Source organism: Squalius cephalus, assembly GCF_949319135.1.
Source record: "Squalius cephalus genome assembly, chromosome: 3".
Taxonomy (NCBI): domain Eukaryota; kingdom Metazoa; phylum Chordata; class Actinopteri; order Cypriniformes; family Leuciscidae; genus Squalius; species Squalius cephalus.
The window spans coordinates 55,098,107-55,122,729 of NC_137124.1; the positions used below are offsets into that span (position 1 = coordinate 55,098,107).

At 35.0% G+C, this 24,623-nt stretch overlaps 1 protein-coding gene across 1 annotated transcript; it reads right to left on the reverse strand.

The window, feature by feature from the left end:
* Nucleotides 1–14,996: 14,996 nt before the first annotated feature.
* Nucleotides 14,997–22,614, reverse strand: tmem176l.3b (transmembrane protein 176l.3b). The gene is made up of 7 exons (XM_079865591.1): nucleotides 22,106–22,614; nucleotides 20,673–20,855; nucleotides 19,332–19,445; nucleotides 19,056–19,112; nucleotides 18,826–18,960; nucleotides 17,297–17,422; nucleotides 14,997–17,198 (listed from the first exon to the last, which is right to left on the reverse strand). The coding sequence occupies exons 2-7, from the start codon at nucleotides 20,844–20,846 to the stop codon at nucleotides 17,139–17,141; spliced, it is 666 nt and encodes a 221-aa protein (XP_079721717.1). The 5' UTR covers nucleotides 20,847–20,855; nucleotides 22,106–22,614; the 3' UTR covers nucleotides 14,997–17,138.
* Nucleotides 22,615–24,623: the final 2,009 nt, after the last annotated feature.

The following is a 24,623-nucleotide window of genomic DNA, read 5'->3' on the forward strand; positions in this document are numbered from 1 at the left end:
TCACCAAAAGTACATATTTAAAAAAAATTTCTGTGAAAAAAAAAATCTCTACACCCTTGCCTCATTTAGTATACGCGGTTCTATGAATATGCTAATTAGCCCCGCCTCCACTCACTCACACCAGCTCAGAGATCCACTCGTTGACGATCACACGTTGATCTGATTGGTTACAAGGTAGTTTGTGACGTCAGAAACACCAGTGTTTTTGAGACTGTCTTTGGTTCACTGCAGTTTTAAGGAGAAAATACTCAACAATGATGCTAACTTATGAATTTACACATTTGTCTTAAAGCATATTAAAAACACCACATAGACATATAAACAACATTAAAAGCTGGATTTTCACCACAGGGGGACTTTAAGATTGGATACTCACATGCATTCAGGTTGTACTTTTTACTTGATAGTTACACCACATCACATGACATTTTTAGAGTCAAACTAAATAAAAAAATGTTTCTTGGAATTGATATAAAAGCTTTTTCTAAATAAAACCAACATGAATTCAAAAGGTAGATTCTAAGACTTTAGCCATCACAGACACACGGATCCAATACCAAACCAAGTGGAATCTGCAAACAAATGCTACTAGACATTTTCTTTAAAATACCTGAAGTTTTCCAAGCCATTTTTGCAGTTATTTTGAACCAACTGATGTCAAGATTATTGTGAAGCACGATCAAGCATTGTGCTTGTTCTTGTTTGTGCTATATTATTATTTTTTCCAATTTTTGCAGGTATAGATGTTTCCATACTTTTCTGTACTTGTAGTGAAAATATATATTTTTTTCATGCCCCATTCTTTAGTTATTCCCTGCTGTGCTGTCAAACATAAGTCACTCCCACTCTTATCTTGCACAAATTTAATGGAAAAATAATTATGTTTCTTGCTGAGGCAGGAGTGTGTTAAGCCCTAAAAGTCAATTGGCAGATAAAGACGGAGAACATAACAAAATGTGTTTATTCATCCATTCTGTTTGTTATCATTTTGTGTGCCAGGCATGATTTAAACAGACAAAAGACTTGTATGTAATTGAAAATATGTGAGCATATCATAGACAGTGTTTGGCCACACTTTTGTAATCCAATTGTCAACCCAGATGTCCTTTAGTTGTTAATTACAAGTCCAATGCAAAATTCATTAGTCAAACATACACACTAAATATTCATAACACATTCCCTGCAGGACCATTGTCAAATCGATAGTTTGAGTTTTTCCATGTCTAGTGCAGAAATATTTTATTTCACAAGAACTGGCATTGATCTGCAAAAGGATGAAACTTCTCGGACAAAAAGTTGTCAAGGTCTTGATGATCATCTCTCAAATTACATCTTTGTGTAAGTAAAATTGAACTTTTGTATTTTTTAAATTTATATTTATTTATTTGTGTTATGAGCCATATAATCAATTCTAAAATAAGAGAATCCATTAAATATATGACTTATAAGAACATACTTTTTGCCATGTTTGCCCAACTTAAATGAAAATAAAATACAGAATGACGACTGAAACTTGTTGAAAGGACAAAGCGCGTGCAAACATCACTGAAGAATGCAGCTTTGTGTATCAATTCAACACCCTCTCTTAAAGCTGTGTTGCGGCTGACATCTCTAGACTGCTGAAGATGAAGGTGTAATGTGAAGGGCACGCTGTATCTCACTGCATAATAAAGCATAAAAATGCACGACAATTCATTTTCCTAGACGCTTACAGTGTCAGGTCGGGTTGGGCTGCTGTGAGACAGGAGCGTGATAAAATGGCAGGAGGTTCAATGTTTCTTGAAAGGAAACACTCTTGAGATGCTGTAATCTCACGAGATGTTTCATTTCCTCCCGCTCATGATGCTGATTCAGATGTATCTGTTTGTATAGGAGACAAGGGAGCGTTAAGTTAATAAAATCTGAGGTGTGCAATAAAATAGATTTATGTTATTTAATATTAAAATATATCTATCTCAGGTTAATATGTAAGGGATGATGTACAGTCAACCAGTCGTTACTGCAAAATAAACTTACCAAATGAATAAATATGTGGACATGAAATACTGATTTGAGTTTAATTCATTTTTAGAATTTTACCCTATAGGAAAGTGCCTTTCCTTTCCTTTAGCACACTTTAAAAAAGTGTACTTATTACAGAAATAATATAGTTAATGTACTTAAGTGTGAACTGAATGTAATGTTTTCGGACACTTAACTTCATGCTTTACATTATACACATTAGAAATAAATGAATAATTACTTTTATTATTATTTTTAATGCACTTTATGCACTTTAGCATATTTAAAAAAAGTACTTTAAAAAGTGTTTAAAAAGAGTACTTATAATTACTTATTGTACTTATTATACTCTTATTAAAAAGCACTTAAATAATACACTTTAAAAGAATACTTGAGTGCAAACTGTAATGTGTTAGTACACCATTTAATTGCATTTTATTTACAAACAAATTATGTATTATAGTTTAAATGTATATTAAATGCAATTAATTGCACATTAGAGTGTGTTTTTTTGACCCACTTAAGTAGTAATTTATAAGTAATTTCATGATCACTTGTATTTTCACTATATTTTTTATTTGAAATATGGTTAAAGTGTACTGTTGAATTTAATGACAAGCATATGTGGTAAAATATACTTGAATGTCTTTTCTATTGTAGTCATGTTTGCTGGAGTGTCCTTGATTTCCACCAGAGGGCACTCCTCCCTAGTCCTTTGCCATTCCATCATGAACTACATTTCCCATAAAACTTTGCCTGGACTCATTATGTTCTGATCACTGCCACCTGTTTCTCAGTACTCTTGTTAACTCTACTGATATCAGCCCTGTTTATTCATTCACTCATTGCGAAGTCTTGTTTAGTGTCATACTACAATTCTGAGCGCTTTATCCTGTTTCCGTGTCATGGTCTTGATCCATTGCCTGTTTGCATGTGTCTTGAACTCTGTTGCAATCTGGATTGTTTGCCCGTGGTTTTGACTAGTGATTGGAAACCGAGGCTTTCTGAAACATTTGAGGCTTTCATCAAATTGTGCTGAAAAAAGGTTAATTGACCCTTTGCTAAGCCACGCCCGAAAACCGCCACAGGCCAATCGTGGGTTAGCAACCGTAACTAGGCGCGGGAGGTCTGGCAAGCTTTCGAGCGAGGGAGACATGCCGAAGCGTTATGCGTATGGATTGTGAAAATCTGATACTCGGTATCCCAAAAGTTTGGACAGGGGGATGGAATTTTTTCCCTTCCCGAAACCTAAAACCCAAGGGGAGAAATGCCGGGCGTGGATCAAGCAGTGTGGGAGGCCCCATTCACAACTAAATGTCGACAGGATTAACAAAAACACCTACGTTTGCTACACGACGTGTGAGCAGTAAAGTTAGCCTGGCGCACTAAAAATATAAGCGGGAGAATGTTATCATTGCAAAGTGGTCAGGCTAATGTCCTGTGTTTATTCCACAAGATTTATGGATAAGCTGTTTGAGTTATAATTATTAGATTATTTTCAAATGTCACTTACCCTGCTGTGCATGAACATAGCTCTTCCTCAATCTGTGTGTTTCCCATTTGAATGGTCAGCGTATGGCGGTTGCTGCTTGCGCTGGGACCTACAGTATAGGCTTTAGCATCAATTCTGATGAATATCGGTTGCATATTATGTCGTGGATATATCCCTCAAATGCATACTGCAGTTCGTTTTGTCTTGCTCTCTCAGATATTTCACCTGTTTGCCAAAAATGACTAATTATCTCCTTGGGAATGTCTGACACCGGTGCATACATACTGTACTAAACATGCCAGACACGAAAGCTTGTCAGGTGCGTAGCAACAGTAACTAAGGAGGGCGGGGCTTAACGAAGGGTCAATTACTCAAAGCTTTTAATACAATGCGCGCTAGTGACATCTGGTGGTCACACTTGTTGTTCGCAGCTTCAAACGTTATCAATCAATCACGTGGTATTGTCATTTCGATACAAGCACCGGTACAGTGTGTGATACAATAGTGCTTTGAAAACTGCGTCGAAGCATCGGAGCCCCAGTATCAACAGTCCCATCACTAGTTTTGACCTTAGTAGGCTTAGTATAGTAGGCTTACGATTTTGGATTACCCCTTAATAAACAACTGCGTTTGGGTCCTCAGCCTTTGTGTCTCAGAGCAGTTCATGACACGTATTTAAATTAATTTGTAATGAATAATGATGACGTTTTAGTATATATAAAGAATATTAACTTTAAATGTAATTTAAAAAAAACACTTTAGATAAAATTCTAAACAAGTACTTTACATGTGCTTTAGTGTGTTAGTGAACAAGGCAAAGGATTTAAAGGATTACAAAGATTAAAACAATGATTTAAAAATGTACTTTAATGTAAAACCTTTGATTTTATATTATTATTATAAAGTGCTTTTTAAAGAATTGTTAAACAGTCATGAAAGTGTACTCTACTTAAGTGGACTTTTATTTAATTAATATTATATCTACAATACAGTTTTTTTTATGTAAATATAGCCTACTTTTAATATTTTAAAAGTGTAATTTTTTAGGTATTTTATAATCTAAAATCAATATTTTTATTCATAAATATGTCCTCAATGGTGTACAAATACCTCTGCCAATGATCTGACTTATCCTCGTAAACAAAGAATTTATTATCTTTATATACATGGGATGGGTAGGTCCATGGAGGCTTCCATGTAGTTCGGCCATCTTGAAAAACTATAATAGCAGAGAGGCACAAAAAGTACTAGGCCAACGCGTTTCCACAACGCGGTTTCGTTCAGAGCCAGCGTCACGTGACTGAAGCCAGCAGAAGCGGAGGAGCAGAGCAGTGAGAGGCGCTTGTCACTGGCCCGGGAAGTTTAAAAGCCTGCACTGTACGGTTATTTATAATGGAGGAGGACCATATGCTGAGTCACAGGATAAGGAGTCCAAAATAGTCCGTAAAAGGAAACGTGACCGGAGATTACAAAAAACAAGGGTTAATGTCAGGATAGCTTTTTCCAGGTGGAAAGAGCTAATGCAGCAGAAAGCTTTCAAAAGAGACGCTGTAGTTGCCTGCTTTCTTCTCGACAGGTAAGTCAATGTTACGGTCTTGAAATAACAAACCTGTTCACCTGAAGGAAAGCTCAATGAAGTGCTATTTAGAAGACATCCTGTCATAGCTTTTTGGTACATAACGGCTACCGTAGATGCAACACGCATTTGAAAAAGCGAGGCGCTGGAGAGCACTATTCGTTTGAATCTTTTTCAGTCTATGGTTTGAATGCAAAATCCAATTTCACCACTAGATGGGAGAAATTCCTACACAATGTCCCTTTAAGTGCACGTTCAAGTGCAAACACTGTGAGAGTCTTTGTATCAAAACAGTGATCTGTTTGCCCAGCATAGCAACATCAGCTCAACCAATAGAGTGAGTTTAAGGCGGGATTTCTGATTTTTTTTTACCAATGGCAGACAGGGGTAGTGCTGAGCAACCCTGCTTTAAAATAGTCAGTATTTTGTAATGTGTTGATTCTAGTGGTGCATAAATATAACATTTTTTACCTCACTTTTAATACAACTGCTAAACATTTGTTCTAACGCTAAACAACTACTCAGTATTCAAATGAAAACATGTCTCCAATAAACGGTACTGTTTGGAAAGCATTTCTCTTCCAGGCATGCCCTTCACTACAGCCTATAAACATACAATTACAATCTGTCCTTGAAAAAGTCATCAAATTTGAATGATAAGCAATTTATGTACCGTTTCATTGTTCAGCATGCAGGAGCAGCGGAAACAAGAATCTCAAATTAATATATTCAGTGGATGCAAAGGCAAATATCCCTTTATTGTTCAGAGCTATTTGTTAAAGCAAGCAGGCAACTAGGCTTCAATTGATTCATTCTGTAAAGAGATCACACTGTGTCTGAGGTGCCCCAAGGGCCTCATGTGCAGCTTCAATTTCCAAGCCATAAATGAGTGCAGAATCAACATCCTTACATACAATTGCAATCAGTGCAGAGGTTTCTGTGCCAAGGAAATGGGTAGAGGTGAGCGATGGAGCTTATTCCTTCTCTGGCTTGTCTCTACAGTGGATTACTGGCTCGTGCTGTGGCTCATATATGAAAGCTGTGCTGATGTGCAAAGTCTTCTTTCGTTCAAGGTCAAGTAGTTGGACAAAACAAAATTAAACATGGACGAAAGTCAATCTGTCTTCACTAGTTTCTCTTAGATTGACCAAACACCCACTCTAAAAAGGTGCTCTAAAAAGGGTCACTGTGATTTTGCCAAGTTCGACATTTTCCTGGATCAACATATTTAGTTGATTCTGGAACAACAGTCCTGTCCAAAAGTTTAGTCCTGACGCTATCCCTACCCTTAAACTGAACCCAACAACTTTCCCCTAAAATCAGAGGGAAATGATAGGTGAATAACACTGATGTAGAAGCTCCTAACTCTGGGTTTAAGCCTCAAATCCTCAAATCTGATTGGTTGATTGCAATGTTGTTCCAGGATCAGCAAATACGTTCACCTTAAAGGTCAATCATTATCGACCATTGATTTTAAAATCCAATCCAAGACTGTAGACTGTGCCATGATCATTCATTCCTGCTTTAAATCCATGATCCACTGGTGAGTGAAATAGATGCAAAACATATGACTGTTATAACTGAATCATTGAATCATTCATTCAACCAAAGCCATATGGTAACACTTTAGTTTAGGGTCCAATTCTCACCATTAACTAGTTGCTTATTATGCATATTAGGATATTGTCTGTGTATTAGAACTTATAAAGCACATACTAATGCCTTATTCTGCATGACCTTATTCTACATCCCTTAATCCTACCCAATGTCTACGCAATACTGGAACTTAACAACTACCTTACTAACTGTTCATAAGCTGTAATTAGGAGTTTATTGAATCAAAAGCCATAGTCAATAATTGGTTAATAGTGAGAATTGGACCATAAACTAAAGTGTGACCATATATAGTCCACATATAGCCTAGTACAAAATACAAAATAGGTATAACATTTAAAAGTTTGGCATTAAAAAAACTTAATACACTTGATTCTTAATTCTGCTTGTCATTACCTGTATTATCCGCTGTTATTAAAACAACTTGGTGTTAAAACATCAGTTTTTACTGGCCACATGAACATTTGTTTCCTGGCTGGATTCTGAACCACCTTTATAATGTCAAACCTCACAAAGCAAGATTGAATTCAGTGTCACGAATGACAATATATCAGAGGCCACAACCTTGTTTTAAAAAACATTACTTTCATTTATCAAGACACATAGCCATGAAATGGAAGAGTCTGAATGCCCCAACTTATATATATAGCATGTGCATGGCACTCTAAAAGCATCCAAAACACTTCAGTCTTAATTATTTGTGGCATCCATGTGTGTCATCCAATCTGAACGCTGAAGTTAAGAGGATGTTGGAGAGAAACACACTTGAATAAGCACTATAATAAAAGCAGTGAGGCATCTGTGCAGCCCTCACTCTACAAACTTTATTTCTTGTTGATCAAAGGCTCTTTATATAATGTTAAAAGGCCACAACAAGTTGCTAATTTCATTGACACAGGGCATGAGTGAACATTTCATGACTTTTTAAAAATAGAATAACATCTGATACATCTGAGGGAGGTTCACAAGATTGTACACAAGAGAGGTGTGATTTCAAAGCTAAATGCAAAATTCATGTGTCTGGTTGCGAGGGAATTGCTATGAAGTTGCTAGGGTGTTTTTGATGGTTGCTAGGGCATTGCAGGTTCTGGTTCCTAGATATGGCTTAGTTCACACTATCTTTGCAAGACTGTGGGATTATTATTTTTTTGTCTGGCAGGAATGGTCACATAGAAAATGAATAGCTCTCCTCAACAAGACACTAATATCCATAGGCAGACAAGGTACTTCTTTTGAAAAATCCTTAATGCATTAATATTCCTTAGCTGAAGCTAGCTTTTCAAATATTTTATGAAGAGAGATTAGGCTTTTTTGTTGTTGTTTTGTTTTTCTGAAGGATTGGACAACATAAATATTTATGACATGGATAAACCCATACAGGGAGAAAAAAAAAAAAAAAAAAAAGACAATGGTTGTTTTATTGCAAATTTGAAGCTCGGATTATTACTTGAGAGATCACATATGGACTTTGCCTCAGCTCTTGGTTTCATTTGAGAATTTTCTACCATGTCATACTTTCAGTTTCCTTTAAACATGTGGAGACAAGTGGAGAATAAGTGCCATTTTTATTCTTGGGGTGTTTTCAAGTGCTGTATTGAGGCTTTATTATAGCATCCATTGCAAGTGCGAAGCAAGTCAGGCTCACTTTTACAACAGTATGATGGAGTGGAAACAAAACAAAATTGATCTCTGAATCCCTTTTAAAAAGTTTCTTTGGCCCACATCAGAAATCCTTCTTGATCTCTCGAATAAGGGGCCATTTGTACAACACTGTTTTCATCTAAATGTGTTTTGTATGGAAGTAAAATAATGACAAAGATATTTGAAACAAAAAAAGCTAGCTGAATTGCATTAATTGAAAAAAAGAAAGAAAAAAGAATGTGCTTGGCATTTTAATGCATTGTATTTTTAGGGCTTATATATGGGCTGAAATTCAACATGGTCGTATATTTAAGATGTGAACACTTCAATTCAAAACATTCCACACACATTTTTATTATTAAAAATTCAATAATACATATTCACCTTTCACATTTCACTTCCAAAAATAAAACCTATAATATCAACAGGCAATTTTCGGTCCGTTTTATTTCGCTTTACAAATTCACTTCCACAAATTCAGTGGTTCAAGTTCGACAGAAAATTCAACATTGCACATCTGGGAAGTGCAGGAATAGTAGTACCGATGTATAATCTCCATCTGCTATGCTATTACTCGTCCTCAGACGAAGACCAGAGAAACAGTTAGATAGAGTCATTCATTCACAAAAACTGATTTGCAGAAATGGAGCAAGCGGTAAGTATATGTGATTATTATCAGGGACAGTATATATGGAAAAGCTGATAAAGACACAAAAGCTGTGTTTACCTTTAGCCTAAGTCTTCATGGTTACTTTCCCTGTGTACATATAAGCCGCTTTCTCTACCGTGAACGAGATTTTAACGTTATTCCGCAAACGCAAAGAAAAAACATTTCCATTTTTAGTAAACATCGTTGTTGTATAAATGTACATATGGATTTGGATGGTGGATTTTTACTTTTTTTTTTTGCATTATACTTCACAATGACTAAGTAGTTTTGAGTTTATAAACACTCTAATACAACCAGAGCAACAACAAGCTGAGACGTCTTTAATCACTATTGTGCTGAAGCCCATCAGGATAGCCAGGCAAAAAAAGCATCCGTCAATCTTTAATGGCTTTTATTGAGCAACTGCCATAGTAAACAGAAAGTGCAAACAAAACATTCAAAATCCACACTTGATTCTGAAAAGAGGAATAAAGGGCCACTACTAAATTGTGTAGATATAAAAAAGGATAGAAAATGATGTGCAGGTCTCATGTACAGGTATGTACTGTAATATTTGCTTTCTGTTCCTCCTTACAAACTTCTTCTGCTTCATTCTCAGAATGTCCTGACCGTTTCCTCCCCTTTTATGTCTTTCCAAAATACATGAATAACAGGTCTAGACGTTTTTAAAAGAAGTCTCTTATGCTCACCAAGGCTGCATTTATTATACTGTAAAAACAGTAATATAGTAAAATATTATCACAGTTTAAAATGATATTTTCTTATATTCATATATTTTAAAAATAAAATGTATTCCTGTGATGCAATGCTTTTTAGGTATCATTACTCCAGTCTTCAGTGTCACATGATCCTTCAGAAATCATTCTAATATGTTGATTTTCTGCTCAAGAAACAATTCATTTCTTATTATTATCAATGTTAAAAAACAGTTGAGCTGTGATTTATAAAGTTTTTTGTGTGTGGGGGAAAACTTTTTTTTTTCATATTATGATTTTTGATGAATAGAAAGTTCAAAAGAACAGCATTCATTTTAAACAAATCTTTTTTCTTTACTGACACTTTGATCAATTCAATACATCCTCGCTGAATAATAAAGTATTAATAAATCTCAAAAAATCTTTAGACCACAAATATTTGAACATTAGTGTATACAATACATGCAAAATCAAATGTTGAATATAAAGTTAAAATAATATTTTCAAAGAAGAAATGTTTATATAGAACCCCCCCCCCCCCCCCCTTTTAAATTATCTTACATTATTATGCATTCCTCTGAATTAAATTAATTTTCCAAATATTTAATCAAGCATACCAAGCTAAAAGAAAAATGTAATAATACAGGCTACCAGAAACTCAGAAGAGTAAGCTTAAGATTAATTTTCACAAGGATAAATAATTTATGTTAGCTCAAAAGCAGTCCTTTACTCTCCTCAATGGCATCTAAATGTATTTTAATGTAAAAACAAATCAATCACCACACATCCACATACTCCATTTCCCATAATCCTTTGCCCTGACCATCATCCATTATCACATTCAACTGTGTCTCATTATCCTGTTAAGCTCACACTATAAAAGCCTGTTTCATTCTGTTAGTCTCTGTGATGTCTTGTTAGTTGTACGTATGAATTTGAGCATTTTCACTGTTTTCCATGTTCCTGGTTTTTGATATCTGCCTGTGTCCTGGTTTTCCCGTTCCTGTCTAACTCTCTAGATTGATTGGTTAGTTTGATTGGACTGATTTACTGTGCTCTGACCTCTTGCCTGTATTTGACTGAGATTGTATACCCTTTCAATAAAACTGCATACGTGACAATAGACGGCCAATATTGAACTGAAACTAGAAAAAGCTGCATTTCCTTTAACTCTTGTTCAATGCTCCTGTTATAATTTAAAATCACAAGACCACACGGCCCACAAGCAGCTGTGCATGAAAAATACTGAGTATTCTCAGAAAACCACAAAGAAACAGCTACCGCATATTTCACATGACACGTGGGAAACATGAAAGCTGTGACATTTACTGAAAAAGAAGTGAATAAATATGGCTGAAATAATAAATCATTCTTCAGCTGTCCTTATACATCCCCCACAGTATTCATTTAAATCCATATACACTCAAGGCCATTGCAAATGATCAGCGCTGCAGTGTGGTGTTGTCAGCGTTGGTTGCAGCACAGATGAATCAGGATCTAAGTGCAGTAGCTTTTAACATTAATTTTCAAGAACAAACTCAAATCTTCACAAAACATTCAGGAATAACAGGACCATGAACAGAACCACACAATATCACTTCACAATTCCTTTGGACTAATATGAATTCATTCATGCTCAAATAGGCTAAAGCACAGATAATCTTGAGTGTATGAAGAACTAAACCAATTCTTAAATGAGAAAGAGTGTATATTAATAATAGATTAAAGTATATTAATTGATATTAATTAAAATGTTTCATCATGGATTTAACAAACATGGATTATAAACATCTTTAAACATGGATCCCTAAACATCTAGTATTATGTCATGTGTGTTCTGTTTTTCTTTGTTGTATGTCTAGTATGCTTAAGTTGTTAATTAGTTCTGCCATCCTTTGTCCCCTGTCAGTTTGTCACTATGGTTTCTAATTGATTGTGTTAGTTCAGTTCAGTTGTGTTTCATTAACCTGTCAGCTCAGTTTGCCCTTGTATATAAGCCCTCTGTTTCTGTCTGTTCTTTGTTAATGCCAATGTGCTACGTGGTTGTGTTTCTCCTTAGTACTCTCCTGGTTATTTTGTTCATTATTCCATTAAAAGCCCATTTGGATTATCCTGCTCGTCGTGCGCTTATCTAGACACACTCGCTGACATATTACTAATAAATGAATGTGTTAAATTCTACAATGGGTCAAAACCAGTATTTCAACTTCCAACCGCCTGTTTTAATGAATCATTAGCTAATGATTTTCAAAGATAACATTATGTTATGACTTTAATTGTTGAGGCACATGACTATAGGCCTTACTCATTATTAGGTAATATGCCATAATTGTCATGGCAGGCCACACATCCACACTCACACCAGAATCTACTATGATCTATGGTAAGCCAAAAGGGTCATAATTATGATAATTGCTATAAAAGATGTGCTTACATCCGAAAAGTTGGTGTTTAAAACAGTTTTAGCACTGTCAAATATGTCATTTTTGGATGTAAACATGATTTATCTTTAGTGTAATTCTGACCCTTTTGGCTTTCCATAGTCCACACTGGACGCAACAATGAGACTGTTGCAAATCCATTTGTCCTTAGTATCAGAAGTTCAAGCGTTTATGACTTTTGGACCAATAAACTCCTAATTACTGCTTATTAATAGTTAGTAAGGTAGTTGTTAAGTTCAAGTATTGTATAGGCATTGGTAGAATGGATGTAGAATAAGGTCATGCAGAATAAGGCATTGATATGTGCTTTATAAGTACTAATAAACAACCAATATCCTAGTAATATGCATGCTAATAAGCAAGTAGCTGATAGTGAGAATTGGACCCTAAACTAAAGTGTCACCCAAAGTTACTTATTAGTATAGAATATCTAAATCAGATCATCAAAATAAATAAATATTCCTGTGCCATAACCAACAAGGCATTAGGTAACATGCACCAGTTCATCTGGCTCAGCAGAATCCCGGTAAAACACATTAATCTACACTATTAGTTAATACTAGAGCACAAATGAATGCATATTAGTGCACCCGTATTGTAAAGTGTTACCATTAATTATATGAATTTATTATAAGAACAGTTAAATGGGCCATTTATTCATGGCCACTCGCTGAACATTAGCTCTGTCCTCAACAGACTGACTTTATCTCAAAGCAACAGTCATAATTCTCAGAACATTATCTGAATACCTCCCTATTCCAAGGGCTTGTAGTTTTCTCATAGTCAGCTTTGAGGATGATGCTGGTTTTGTTGCAAAACTTTCACAGCATTAAGCTGTGAACCGCTGAATATATGTGATAAATCAGCATGTTTTACCCAGACTCGAGTGATACGTGGAAGTGCACTGTTTCGTTCAGTCTTTGAGATTCACGGTGCACAGCATGTTTCCACTTGTTATGTTCCTCCATGAGGATTTGGCTCCGCTCCAGCTCTCTAGGAGGAAATCACACAACTTAGCATTGTGGAACGCTTTTCAAGATGATACAGGAGGGTAATATGCAATTAATGTGCAGCATATTGTCATTAGCATATCTGCACAGAAATAAAATTGCATACTACGAGAAATTTGAGAAAAGACACTCCTTTTACCCCCAAAATGAAATGTATTCACTCTCATGCTATTTGCAGTTATTTAGAGAATCTTATGCAGCTCATCTCCATACAAAGCTTCAAAAAGGTCAAACATACCAATGAAGTACCAAAATAGTGGTCTATAGGTTTTGTGCACCATATGAAGCCTTCTGAACCAATCGAAAGCTTTGTTTGAGGAACGTACTGAAATTTCGTTATTCCCTGAAAATGTTCCTCCAGCTCTCGAATATTTCAACTGGCGTGCTGTGCTTGATTGTAACACATGCTAGAAGATGGCACTGGGCTTCAATGACGTCTCTTTTTCAATGTGTACACAAAACAGTTTTGAATGCTTCAGAAATGGGGAAGATTTTGTGTATAAAAAGATAACATATGCTTCAAAAGACTTGGAATATATTGATTCATTTTGGGTAATTTCAGATGGTTATCTAACTGTCCTTGTATAGAAAAGAGCTGTGTGAAAAAAAAAAAATCTTTAAACTCATGTTTTGGTGTAATTGTCACGTCTTTCCATTGTGAAAAAGAAGTGCACTCTTTATGTACTTATTATAGAAATAACATACTTGAATATACTTAACAGCAAAAGGAATGTAATGTTTTTGGACAATTTATTGCAATTACTTTTTTGACCAACTTTTTTTGTTTATAATTTTAATATTTATTGAACATTTTAATAATATTTATATCTATATCATAATTCTGTTGTATTTGAAATGCGGTTAAAGTGTAAAATACTGTTACTGAAATACTGTTTTACAAACAAACATAGTCGTGAGTCCGGTCGCATTTACTTTTTACCAGTGTTGGGCGTAACGTTTTACAAGTAACACAAGTTTAATAATCCGATTACTTTTTTCCAGTAACTAGTAAAGTAATGGATTACTTTTAAATTTACAACAAAAAATGTACTTTTTCAAATAAGTAATGCAAGTTACTTTGTTTTCCCATTAATTAACTGAGAGCTCTCCTGTCCAGAGAAATCAGGAGTAAGTGCAGAGGCGTTGTGTGTGTGTGTGTGTGAACACGATGCTTACTGTAGATCTAAACTAAATGTGAGCGTATTTACTCATCTCACTTGCACAAAAACAGATTCAGCATTACTCAAAATGAATGAATTTCCCGTCACATGAGACACAATGTAACACAAAAGTAACTCAAAAGTAATGTAACATTACTTTCCATTAAAAGTAACCAAATAACGCAATTAGTTCCTTTTTTATAGAGTAAAATAATGTAGTAATGCATTACTTTTTTAACACTGCTTGTTACTTATTTTTCTGTTTCTGTCGGACTATCTACTGAAGGACAGAAAAGCACTTTGGCATTTGGAGAGTAGAAGTCCAAACTTTTACTAATAGTTGACCCTACCCATTTGGAGAGTAGAAGTCATTTAGTGTTTGGCATTGTGAAAAAATATAAGAATGATGAGCATTTCTCACTACAATTTCTCCAGCACAGGAGCCGAGCTAAAGGAGTACAGCTTTAATTCTTGGGCTACTAAAAAAAAAAAGTGCTTGCTATTTCCAACAGAACTCACACCACACTCTCGAGCTTGTGGAAGTGTGCTGAGAAGTGCACACTATGTCCCATTGCTCAGGAGTGACATCCAATTCTTTTCCCTATTTGAACTCTCTGATGGATGAATTATAAAATCACAGCGAACAGTGAAAAATATCTTGTTTCTCTTTATTTTCTTTTTATTGTTTCTTATTTTGCTCTTGCTAAAACAAGAATATATCATTCCAAAAAAAGTATATATTTGGAAAAAGTTACTCAGGTGTAATGAGGTGTAATGTAAGCCAATGACAGTTAGGTAAACAAAGAATATTAAAATATCATTGTGAATGTTGCATCATAACATGGTAACAACCATGGTGCACTGCATAACGTCACACCCTGAATGGTTCAATGGCTTTTAAAGATATGTCCACTGTAGGTCTTTTACATAAATATATATATATCTTCATTGTATATCTTCATACGACCTGTAAGATAATCTCATAAAATGCACTAAAAACCATCAAAACACCATTGAAGGTCAAATTAGGTTAAAGATTGAACAGATACACTAGTATCAGCAGCATAAAGAAGGTTTATATGCTTGTATATTGTTAGTATTTTCTCATCTTGTCTGTTTGCCTGAGCAAGAGACTCATAATAATCAAACATAATCAGTAAACAGTAGGAGACAGGGGACATCCCTGTCGAGTTCTAGGTTTGTGTCATGATTTTGTGAGGCATCCATTCATTTACATTCTAGCTATATGGTCGAAACATAGAGACTGAAAACTTCTAATTGAATTTCTTTCAAAAAGACTTTGTGCTGTTTTGATCCTGCAGCATGTGAGGGAAGATGATAACAGGCGCTTTTATGAAAATAAATAATGGCTCCGCCGCAATAGTCCAGAAGTGCAAGACTGTGTGTTTTTAGGCATTCCACAACAATTCTAATAGTGAAATACCCTCAAATATGTGTCCCTGGATCACAAAACCAGTCAGAAGTAGCACAGGTATATTTGAGGCAATAGCCAACAATACATTTTATGGGTCAAAATTATCGATTTGTCTTTTATGCCAAAAATCGCTAGGATATTAAGTAAAGATCATGTTCCATGAAGATATTGTGTAAATTTCCTACCGTAAATATATAAAACATTTATTTTTGTGAGTGAATGCAGCACAATCGCCAACATAAATGGACAATTTTAAAGGCGATTTTCTCAATGTTTCGATTTTTTTGCACCCTCAGATTCCAGATGTTCAAATAGTTGTATCTCGACCAAATATTGTTATATCCTAACAAACCATACATCAATGGAAAGCTTATTTATTCAGCTTTAAGAAGATGCATAAAGCTCAAATTCCAAAAATTGACCCATGTGACTGGTTTTGTGGTCCAGGGTCCATATATATATATATAAAATATGAATGAATTAAAACTAAATCCATAAAATGATCCCTTGATGTGAAACCTAAAAAGTTCTATGAAGTGCCTGACGGAACGCTTTAAGGTTCTATAAAGATATAAACCACAACACGAGCTGTTAAAGGTTTCGAGGGAGCCAGCATCTCTTTTGCCCTACTTGAGGAAAGCATCCGTACTCTAGCATGGAGATAAAACTATTCAATCGATTTAGTTTCATTTAGACATTCGATTTAAATTGGAGCATGAGATTGGCAGGCAATGTTTACCATTCACAATGAGTTTAGTAGCTCAGTTCTGGCCTTGAACGCACTGCGTTTCAAAGCATGGCATGAATGTGAGAGGGCGAAATACATAAATCAAGTCAGGTGAGAGGAGGCATATAATGAAAGTTGCATCTCAGAGCCTGCGATTATCATTAAACTTGCAGTGTATATAGAGGATCTGATGACTAATGATCAGTGTTTAAAAACATACACAAGTTAATATGGACATGTATAATATTATATAATGTAAATAATATGGTGTCCTTAACCGGAGAAATGTCTAAATATAACATTCATGGAAATGTAACATTTATTTATATTGAACTAAAAAAAACAACTTTTTTTGTGACAGTTTGTGACGGGGACATTAATATGCAGGGGTCAAATAGAAATAATACATCAATTTCTTTAAAGTCAGTTTTTAATATAAATTGACTGTCCAAACATATGAACAGTAATTTATCATTTTTAAAGTGCTATTGTCTCAATCTTGCCACAATACATTTAGCATTTATATCTTTATTAGATTAAAATCTGAAAATTAGTCACTGATTCAAAAAAAGCAGCTGTCTTTTTGCAAAAAGAGATTTTTGCTATTCCATAAGAGAGAAATATTGTACATGTATATAACGCTACAATGCATATTTGATTTTTTTATGTTGATTTTCTAACATACATGACTGACAGTGAGCTCTTCTTTAAGTGGCTTGTAAAAGTGAAGATCAGACTGCAAAAAAGAAAGAAAGATTAATCCACTGAACAGCTTTCTGAAATCACCATGAACACTGCAGTTGGTCTGTTTTAATAGTAGTGATAATACCGCACCTTTGCACTCACACCCGTGTCAAACACAAACAATTCTTTCAAAGTCAGGACAGTGAAACTGAGGGTCACACAGAGCTGAAGGCCTGAAAAGATCATCATAGTGACATCCACTCCTTCACGGATCATCTAGAGTTGGGAAAGATCAGCGTGTCAGTGAATAAAAGCAATCTGACAGCAGATTCCTACACAGTGTCTCAATCCAAGTGACTTGTCACTGTACTGAAGCCAAAGCAAATTGGAAATCTGGGAGATATAACATTTGTATTAAGTGATAGTGTATCTCTCTTTATCTAGACTAACGTTAGATAAACCTGAAAAGAGGGAGAGAAAAAAATATGCTTATGTTTGTTTCAAGGAAACTGAAATGATCACTTAGCATTTTAATTTCATTACTTTTCTGCTTTTTCCCATAGAAAGATGCATGTTTTTCCCTACTGTTAAAAAATAGGGCTATCAAATAAATGAAAAAATTAAAATGTATCAGTAATAATATAACATTTGGAAAATGTGTTAAAAAGTATTGCTTTATTATGTATTACAATGATAAACATTAATTTAAAAAGTACTTTAAATGAATATCTCAATCTTACATGTTAACTTTGACAGCCCTAAAAATACATTTTGTAAAATATTTTTTGTTTTCTCTGTCTCTCTCATATTTTGCACAGACCCCTTAGCACACTCTTGCCAAACCAGAAAATGAAAATTGATTTGTGGGCCACATTCATAAATAAACAAAGACTTTAGATATACAAAGATGGTGCACTCATAATACTATGAATGAGAGAAAGTGCAACGCGCAATATGGCGGAATAAGTCCCGCCTTCTAAGTAAAAGAGCCAATCAGTAATTGGTAAAGTCATTGTGCCACTGCAGCTGCCGTTAGAAGCTCCAGCTGCTTTAGAAACTGTCCAACACTGTGTGAGTACGAGGTGGCTAATTCGTATGAATTCGTACAATTTATGTTTACAATCCAGGTATGTTTAGGGGCGGAGTCAGGGGTAGGTCATTCGTATGAATTCATACGAATTAGGCAACTCATAAAATATGTACTTTTTAGCAAAAATCTTACGAATTCGTACGAGTGAGGTCATATGAATTTGTACGAATTAGCCACCTTGTAAAATATGTACGAATTGCAGTGAGATAGGGTTGAAACAGTCACTGTTCTGAGACGCCCACTTATGACTGCACACGCGCATTGGCTGGTTCAGCCTGACAAATGCAGTTTTTCGTCATGATTTGAGCATTATGGGATTTCATTGGTGATTTCAAATATGAAATTTACTCGTAAGCTTGGTGAACAGCTTTGGAGAATTGATGTTTCCCCACTCAAACAGATAGGAGCTGTACTTGCATGACTGAAATAGCTGCCCGAGCGGTGTTTCAAAGATGGCCGCCGAGTGAAATGACTTGCCTTAAAGCGACTTTGGTTTCAACTAATTGAGAGTCTTTGTGTGACTTGAAATTGTAACTGAAAAAAGCAAATCAATTATAAAAGCCTTTTAAATAAAAGAAAGGATAATTACCTTAACATCATAGTTCATATGCTCAAAGTACTGAACTTCAGTACCCTGAAAGCTCATCAAGTCCCATGAATACAGTGCTAGGCCTATCATAGCCAGAACAGCACTGACTTTGTTCAGCACCACAGCGACGAGACTCTGTAATACATAAAATCACAATGACATCTTAAAAATACCCTCTCCAAATCAGAGATGTCTGAATGTAGAATACTATGTGACTGTTAAAGACCTACCAGAAAATAACTGGGAATCTGAGCTGCAACAATAGACACGATTCCAACTAGAAGGAACTAAAATAAAAGCAAAAAAATTCTTCAAATTTGTCCATCGAAAGTTCAGACAAGATTAATTAGAGTATTGAAAATCAGCAAACTTCCCATCATTCTGAAAATCATCAAAATGTGAACTTCATGTTAACAACACCCTGGTTGTTAATTCAGATTAACTTTGTGAAACTTATTTCACAATTTAGAAACACAAGAATAAGCAGAATGAGGAATAATTCTTACCACACCACCAAGCCAAACTGGAACATTAGACATCATAATGTGATCATGTATCCCAAAGCTTAAAAATAAAATCCCGGTCAAAATATTGAGGATTCCTACTATAATCTGCACAATCTATGGAATGAAAGAACAATTTATACACCAGTTTGTATTGTGATGAATCTCAAAATGTACATCATTACATGTTTTGCATTGCATTGTCCAATAATTACATTACATCACTTTCAATGCAATTGCATTTCAAAGTCTAGATCTAGCCTCAAATCCAACATTTATAACTTTTCTTTAATTTATCATTGAAGCTCAACAAGTATGAGTTTTACCCATGGGTGAAAACCATTTATAAATGAGTCAGCAGAAAAACACATCTTTTTAACATAATATAAAGTCCATAAAGTGTGTGAAAAATGTTATACAGTTTAATTACTTGTATTTCAGTGTTGAAATATAGAATCTATGTTTGTCATGTTTAAAAAACGCCATTTACTTTTATTTTATTCCAATATTTCAATCAGTTAATCATCATATGATAAATAGTCAAGGCTGGAATACACTACACGACTTTTAAAATCTGAAGAGATTTTAAAACACTACGAAAATTTGGAAAAAAAATAAGAATAGACAAATGAAAACAATGCGTGTTCTAAAATTACAGACGATATGAGATGTAAATAGTGACCACGTTATGGAGGATGATCAGATATTTCTTTTCATTTTATTATTCATTTGTGTTAACTTCACTCAAATAGCATGCTTGGCCAGCCACAGAGAAACTGGCAGCCAGACAACAGACAAGTGAACAATTCTGAGTGGCAACCTCACTACACTCATTCTACCAGCACGGTTAAGGAAACTGTGCTGAGAACACCGGGCTGAGAACGGTTTGTAATCATGCCGTGCCGAACCAAGCTCAAGTGGAAACTGGAACCGTTCCTCACTGTTCTTAAAAACATTCGGCCCGATGGGGGTAAAGCAGCTATACTCTGACTTGAAGCTAAAAAAACCTGGTTCATTGGTGATTTCAAATATGAAATTTAATGGTAAGCTTGGTGAACAGCTTTGGAGAATTGATGTTTCCCTCCTATATAAAAAGGAGCTGTACTTGCATGACTGAAATAGCTGCTTGAGAGACGTTTCAAAGATGGCCGCCGAGTGAAATGACTTGCCTTAAAGCGACTTTGGTCACTGACTTGAAGCTTAAAAAATCTGGTCACCATCATACACGATTTTCTGCAAAACCTGTCAACTCCAAATGCTGAAAATCAGGGCAAAGATCTGGCCTAAAGTCATGTAGTGTATTTCAGCCTTTTGTTGTAATGTCTGTTTCTGCGTCTATCTCACCCCAAGCGCCGTATAGATGCCCATCATCTTTGATTTCACATGCTGTGACACGGCACACACTGGACTGTAACACAGAGTGCCCAGGATCTGGCACAGTATCGGCCATTTGCTGTTGGGGTTTGAGGTGATGGTGATCACTGTCACCCCTTCACCCTGAGACATTGTCAGAGACATCCTGCAAATCTGAGTAGATAGAAACAAGAGAGTTTAACCTTCCAACAGGTAATAATGGCTCTTGTGTTTACTGCTTTTAATTTTGAGTACAGCCAAAGTATAAGTATTTAAATAAATGTATCATTACAGGCAAGGGTGCAGTTTTAATTTTAACATTGGCGGAAACATTACCTATGCAAGCTTGTTTCCGCCACAGAATAAAACATTTTAAAAGATAACAGCGACTTTTTATCTCACAATTGCGAGTTTACATCTTGCAATTTTGACTGTATTTCTCAGAATTGTGAGATATAAAGTCAGAATTGCGTGATAGTCTGAATTGCATGTTATAAAGTGAGAGTTGTGAGATATAAACTCACAGTTACGTGTTATAAAGCCAGAATTGTGATATAAACTCGCAATTGCAAGTTATAAAGTCCAGTTCTAAGGAAAAAAAGACTGACTTTTCCTCAGAATTGCATTTATATCTCACAATTCTGAATTTTAACATGCAATTCTGACTTTATATCTCCCAATTGAGTGTCATTAAGTCAGAATTGCAAGAGATAAACATGCAATTCTGAGAAAAAAAAGTCAGAATTGCGAGTTTATATCTCGCAATTCTGACTTTATAACTTGCAATTGCGACTTTATATAAAACAATTCTGAGATAAAAAGACAGAATTGCAAGATGTTTATTCTGTTATATTTATTCTGTGGCAGAAACAAGCTTCCATAGATACCATACTAAACCAGCAAATTACAATTTAGCTTTCTGTAATTCATGAATAAATAGCATTCATTCATAACTAAAATAAATTGTATTCAAGGGTTACATTTAATTTTGTAATTTTTAAATTACAAGCTATTTAATCTATAATAACAAAATAATGAAATCTCTAATGTTTTAACTAATAGATAGCAACACTATCTGTCTATTCCTGAGTTGGTTTAGTTCCTGTTTCTTGCTATTCATCAGCCCTAGTGTATAATGTGTTTTCCCTTGTACTTGGTCACAGTCGCTGTTGCTTGTAACTTTTGTTTTGCCTCATTCATTTAATAAAACATATTGAGGCTCTACCCTCTGCTTTGCTGCATGTATCCTACCTGTCCTAACTTTACTCTGTCTGTAGTGAAATATAGTATATATAGTAAATATAGTATACAATTATTACCTGATTTCACCACGACACAATTATTATTCTTTATCTAGCCTACATTTACAATCTACATTTACAAATCATTTACAGATCGCACGAGAAAGACAGTGTTAAACTCACCTTGAATGAGACGGAGTCAGTTACAATCCAGCAAAGTTTCACACTCTTTGTCTCTGACAAACACAGAACTTGTTTTTTTCTTTCTCGACAGTGACACCCCTTTGGATTTCCCCAAAAGTGAAAGAAGAATGTTGTTTGTCCAAACACCCGTAAACTCACGAGAGAAGGAAGTTACGAGAATGAAAATATAGGATAGATGACTGTAAATGGGTGTGTTCAAAATAGTACAGCACTTCTTTTGCATTCTTTGCTCTGATGTACCATTTCAATGTTCCCTACATTTGTCCACTTTTATAGTCCACTTGAAGGAGTGAATGAAAATGAGTAAGCAAATAATAAACAAGTAATAATCATTTGAAACTTTGCAAACTGGCAACTCCAGTAATGAAAAGATTTATCTGAAACTCTGACATGGAAACTAGCATGTATAAACCATAATTAAACCATTTAATAATTCATTTAAAAGGAATTTATACCTGAATGTGATATCACGCTACTTCTCTCTGTATGACGAGTCATGCAGGTACCTGGCAGAGATAACAAAGTAGGCTACATTTCCTTGAGTAAGGCTACTGTACTTACGTACACTTTTTGAGTATCTGCACTTTACTTGAGTATAATTTTTTCTGGAAACATTTTACTTTTTACTCCACTACATTTCTGTCAAAGTCCTTGAGTAGAAAATAGTTAATGTTAGTCAGGGCATGATTTTCTCCGTCTCTAAAATGTGATTGATTGTTTTTTTGCGGGTGACAGACGGCCTATCAGTAATCACCATACCTGTCAACCCTCCCGTTTTTCTCCCTTATTTTTAATCTTTCTATAAAAAAAATCCCACTGGCGCAGACCAGTTAGCCTATGCGGAAATCCCGCTCTGCAGCTTATTTCATTGATTAAGGTTACAATGACGGGTAGGTTTAGGCAGAGCCATATAGAGATATAGATATAGAGATATGGCTCTGGGTTTAGGCATAGACATGATAAATACATAGACGCCCTATTGGCCGCTTTGGAACGATACGTCAACGCGTCCGCCATATTGCTGAGGGCAAGACTGTGCTGTAAACAAATGCAAATAAATGGGTGAGCTGCGTGTTTTCTGAAAAAAAAAAAAAAAAAAAAAACCTTTGCATTTATCAACCGGGTTTCAGTGGTTTGTACGTGGTGTACAAAAAGAATTGTCAAAGCTCAGGCCTGTCATGTATTTGGATTTTTATTCTTGGATAAGTATTGCGAAGACCTCCATAATGAGATACAATTACATTTTCACATTAAATTAAATAAAGTTTTCTTATTGTGGAAAAAGCATTTTCTGTCTTTAACCCGATTTTAGCTTTTCTTGTGCTTAGAATTGACCGCCATTGAGAAAATTACTCTAAGTAATATGCATATCTTTTTTTTTCTTACTTAGCCCAAAAATTTTAATGGTAGTGTATCACCACTTCCACAAAAATATTAAGCAGCACAACTGTTTTCAACATTGAGAATAATTTCTGAAGGATCATGTGAAACTTAATGGCTTCTAAAAATTCAGCTTTGCCATCACAGGAATACATTAGGCTACTTAAAGCTATACTGTGTGATATTTTCAGAGGTGGGAGTAAGTCACACATGTGCAAGTCACAAGCAATTCTCAAGTCTTAACCTCAAGTCTCAAGCAAGTCCAAGTCAATTTTGTGAAAAGCAAGTCACGTCAAGTCAAGTCACTACTTTATGTCAAGCAAGTCAATTCAAGTCGTAGCTTGGGTCACAAGTCACTGGCAAGTCATTCAAACGTTTGATGATTTCACTCAATTTATATATTAAAATAAGTTAAAACTACAGAAGTTGTGGACTATGGTTTTATTTGCAACATTTTTTTAAATATGCATTTCCACATACAGCTGAGTGGTTACTACAATAAAAATCTAAAAAATAAATAAAATTTCAAACTACATAGCCTAAAATGTAAATGTAACTGAAATTAGGCCAACATTAAAGCATGAAAAAATAAATATGCCTCAAACATTGCAGAAGACCATTAAGGTATTAAACAATTCACAATTCAAGTATAATGGTTCCTATGCCACCAAATGGCATTCTTCAAACTGGCATCCCCTTTATATAAGTTATATATGTTTTAATTAAGTTAAAACCGCCAATAGGTGGCGCCAAATCACTGTCTTAATGTACGAGTCATAGAATCATTCATTCAACTGATTTGTTAAAAACGGCAGATTCGTTCTGGAACTAAGCAACTAGGTCACTGAATCACAAATACGCATAACTCTTTCTGTGGCTTGTTTGGAGCTATTGTCATTGGAGAAATAGAGCAAAAACAGAGAATATTTGGAATATTATGTCTAAAATGTCACATCACAATATTCACTCTTTGTTTACTGAACTGTTTTATAAAATCATTCTCACATTTGCAATCACGCCAATATTCTGGAAATATTTTTTAATATCATATGTTATAATTATAAAAATAACTCATACTAGGGCAATTTTTCCACCACATTTTGAATTTTGGGTGCAT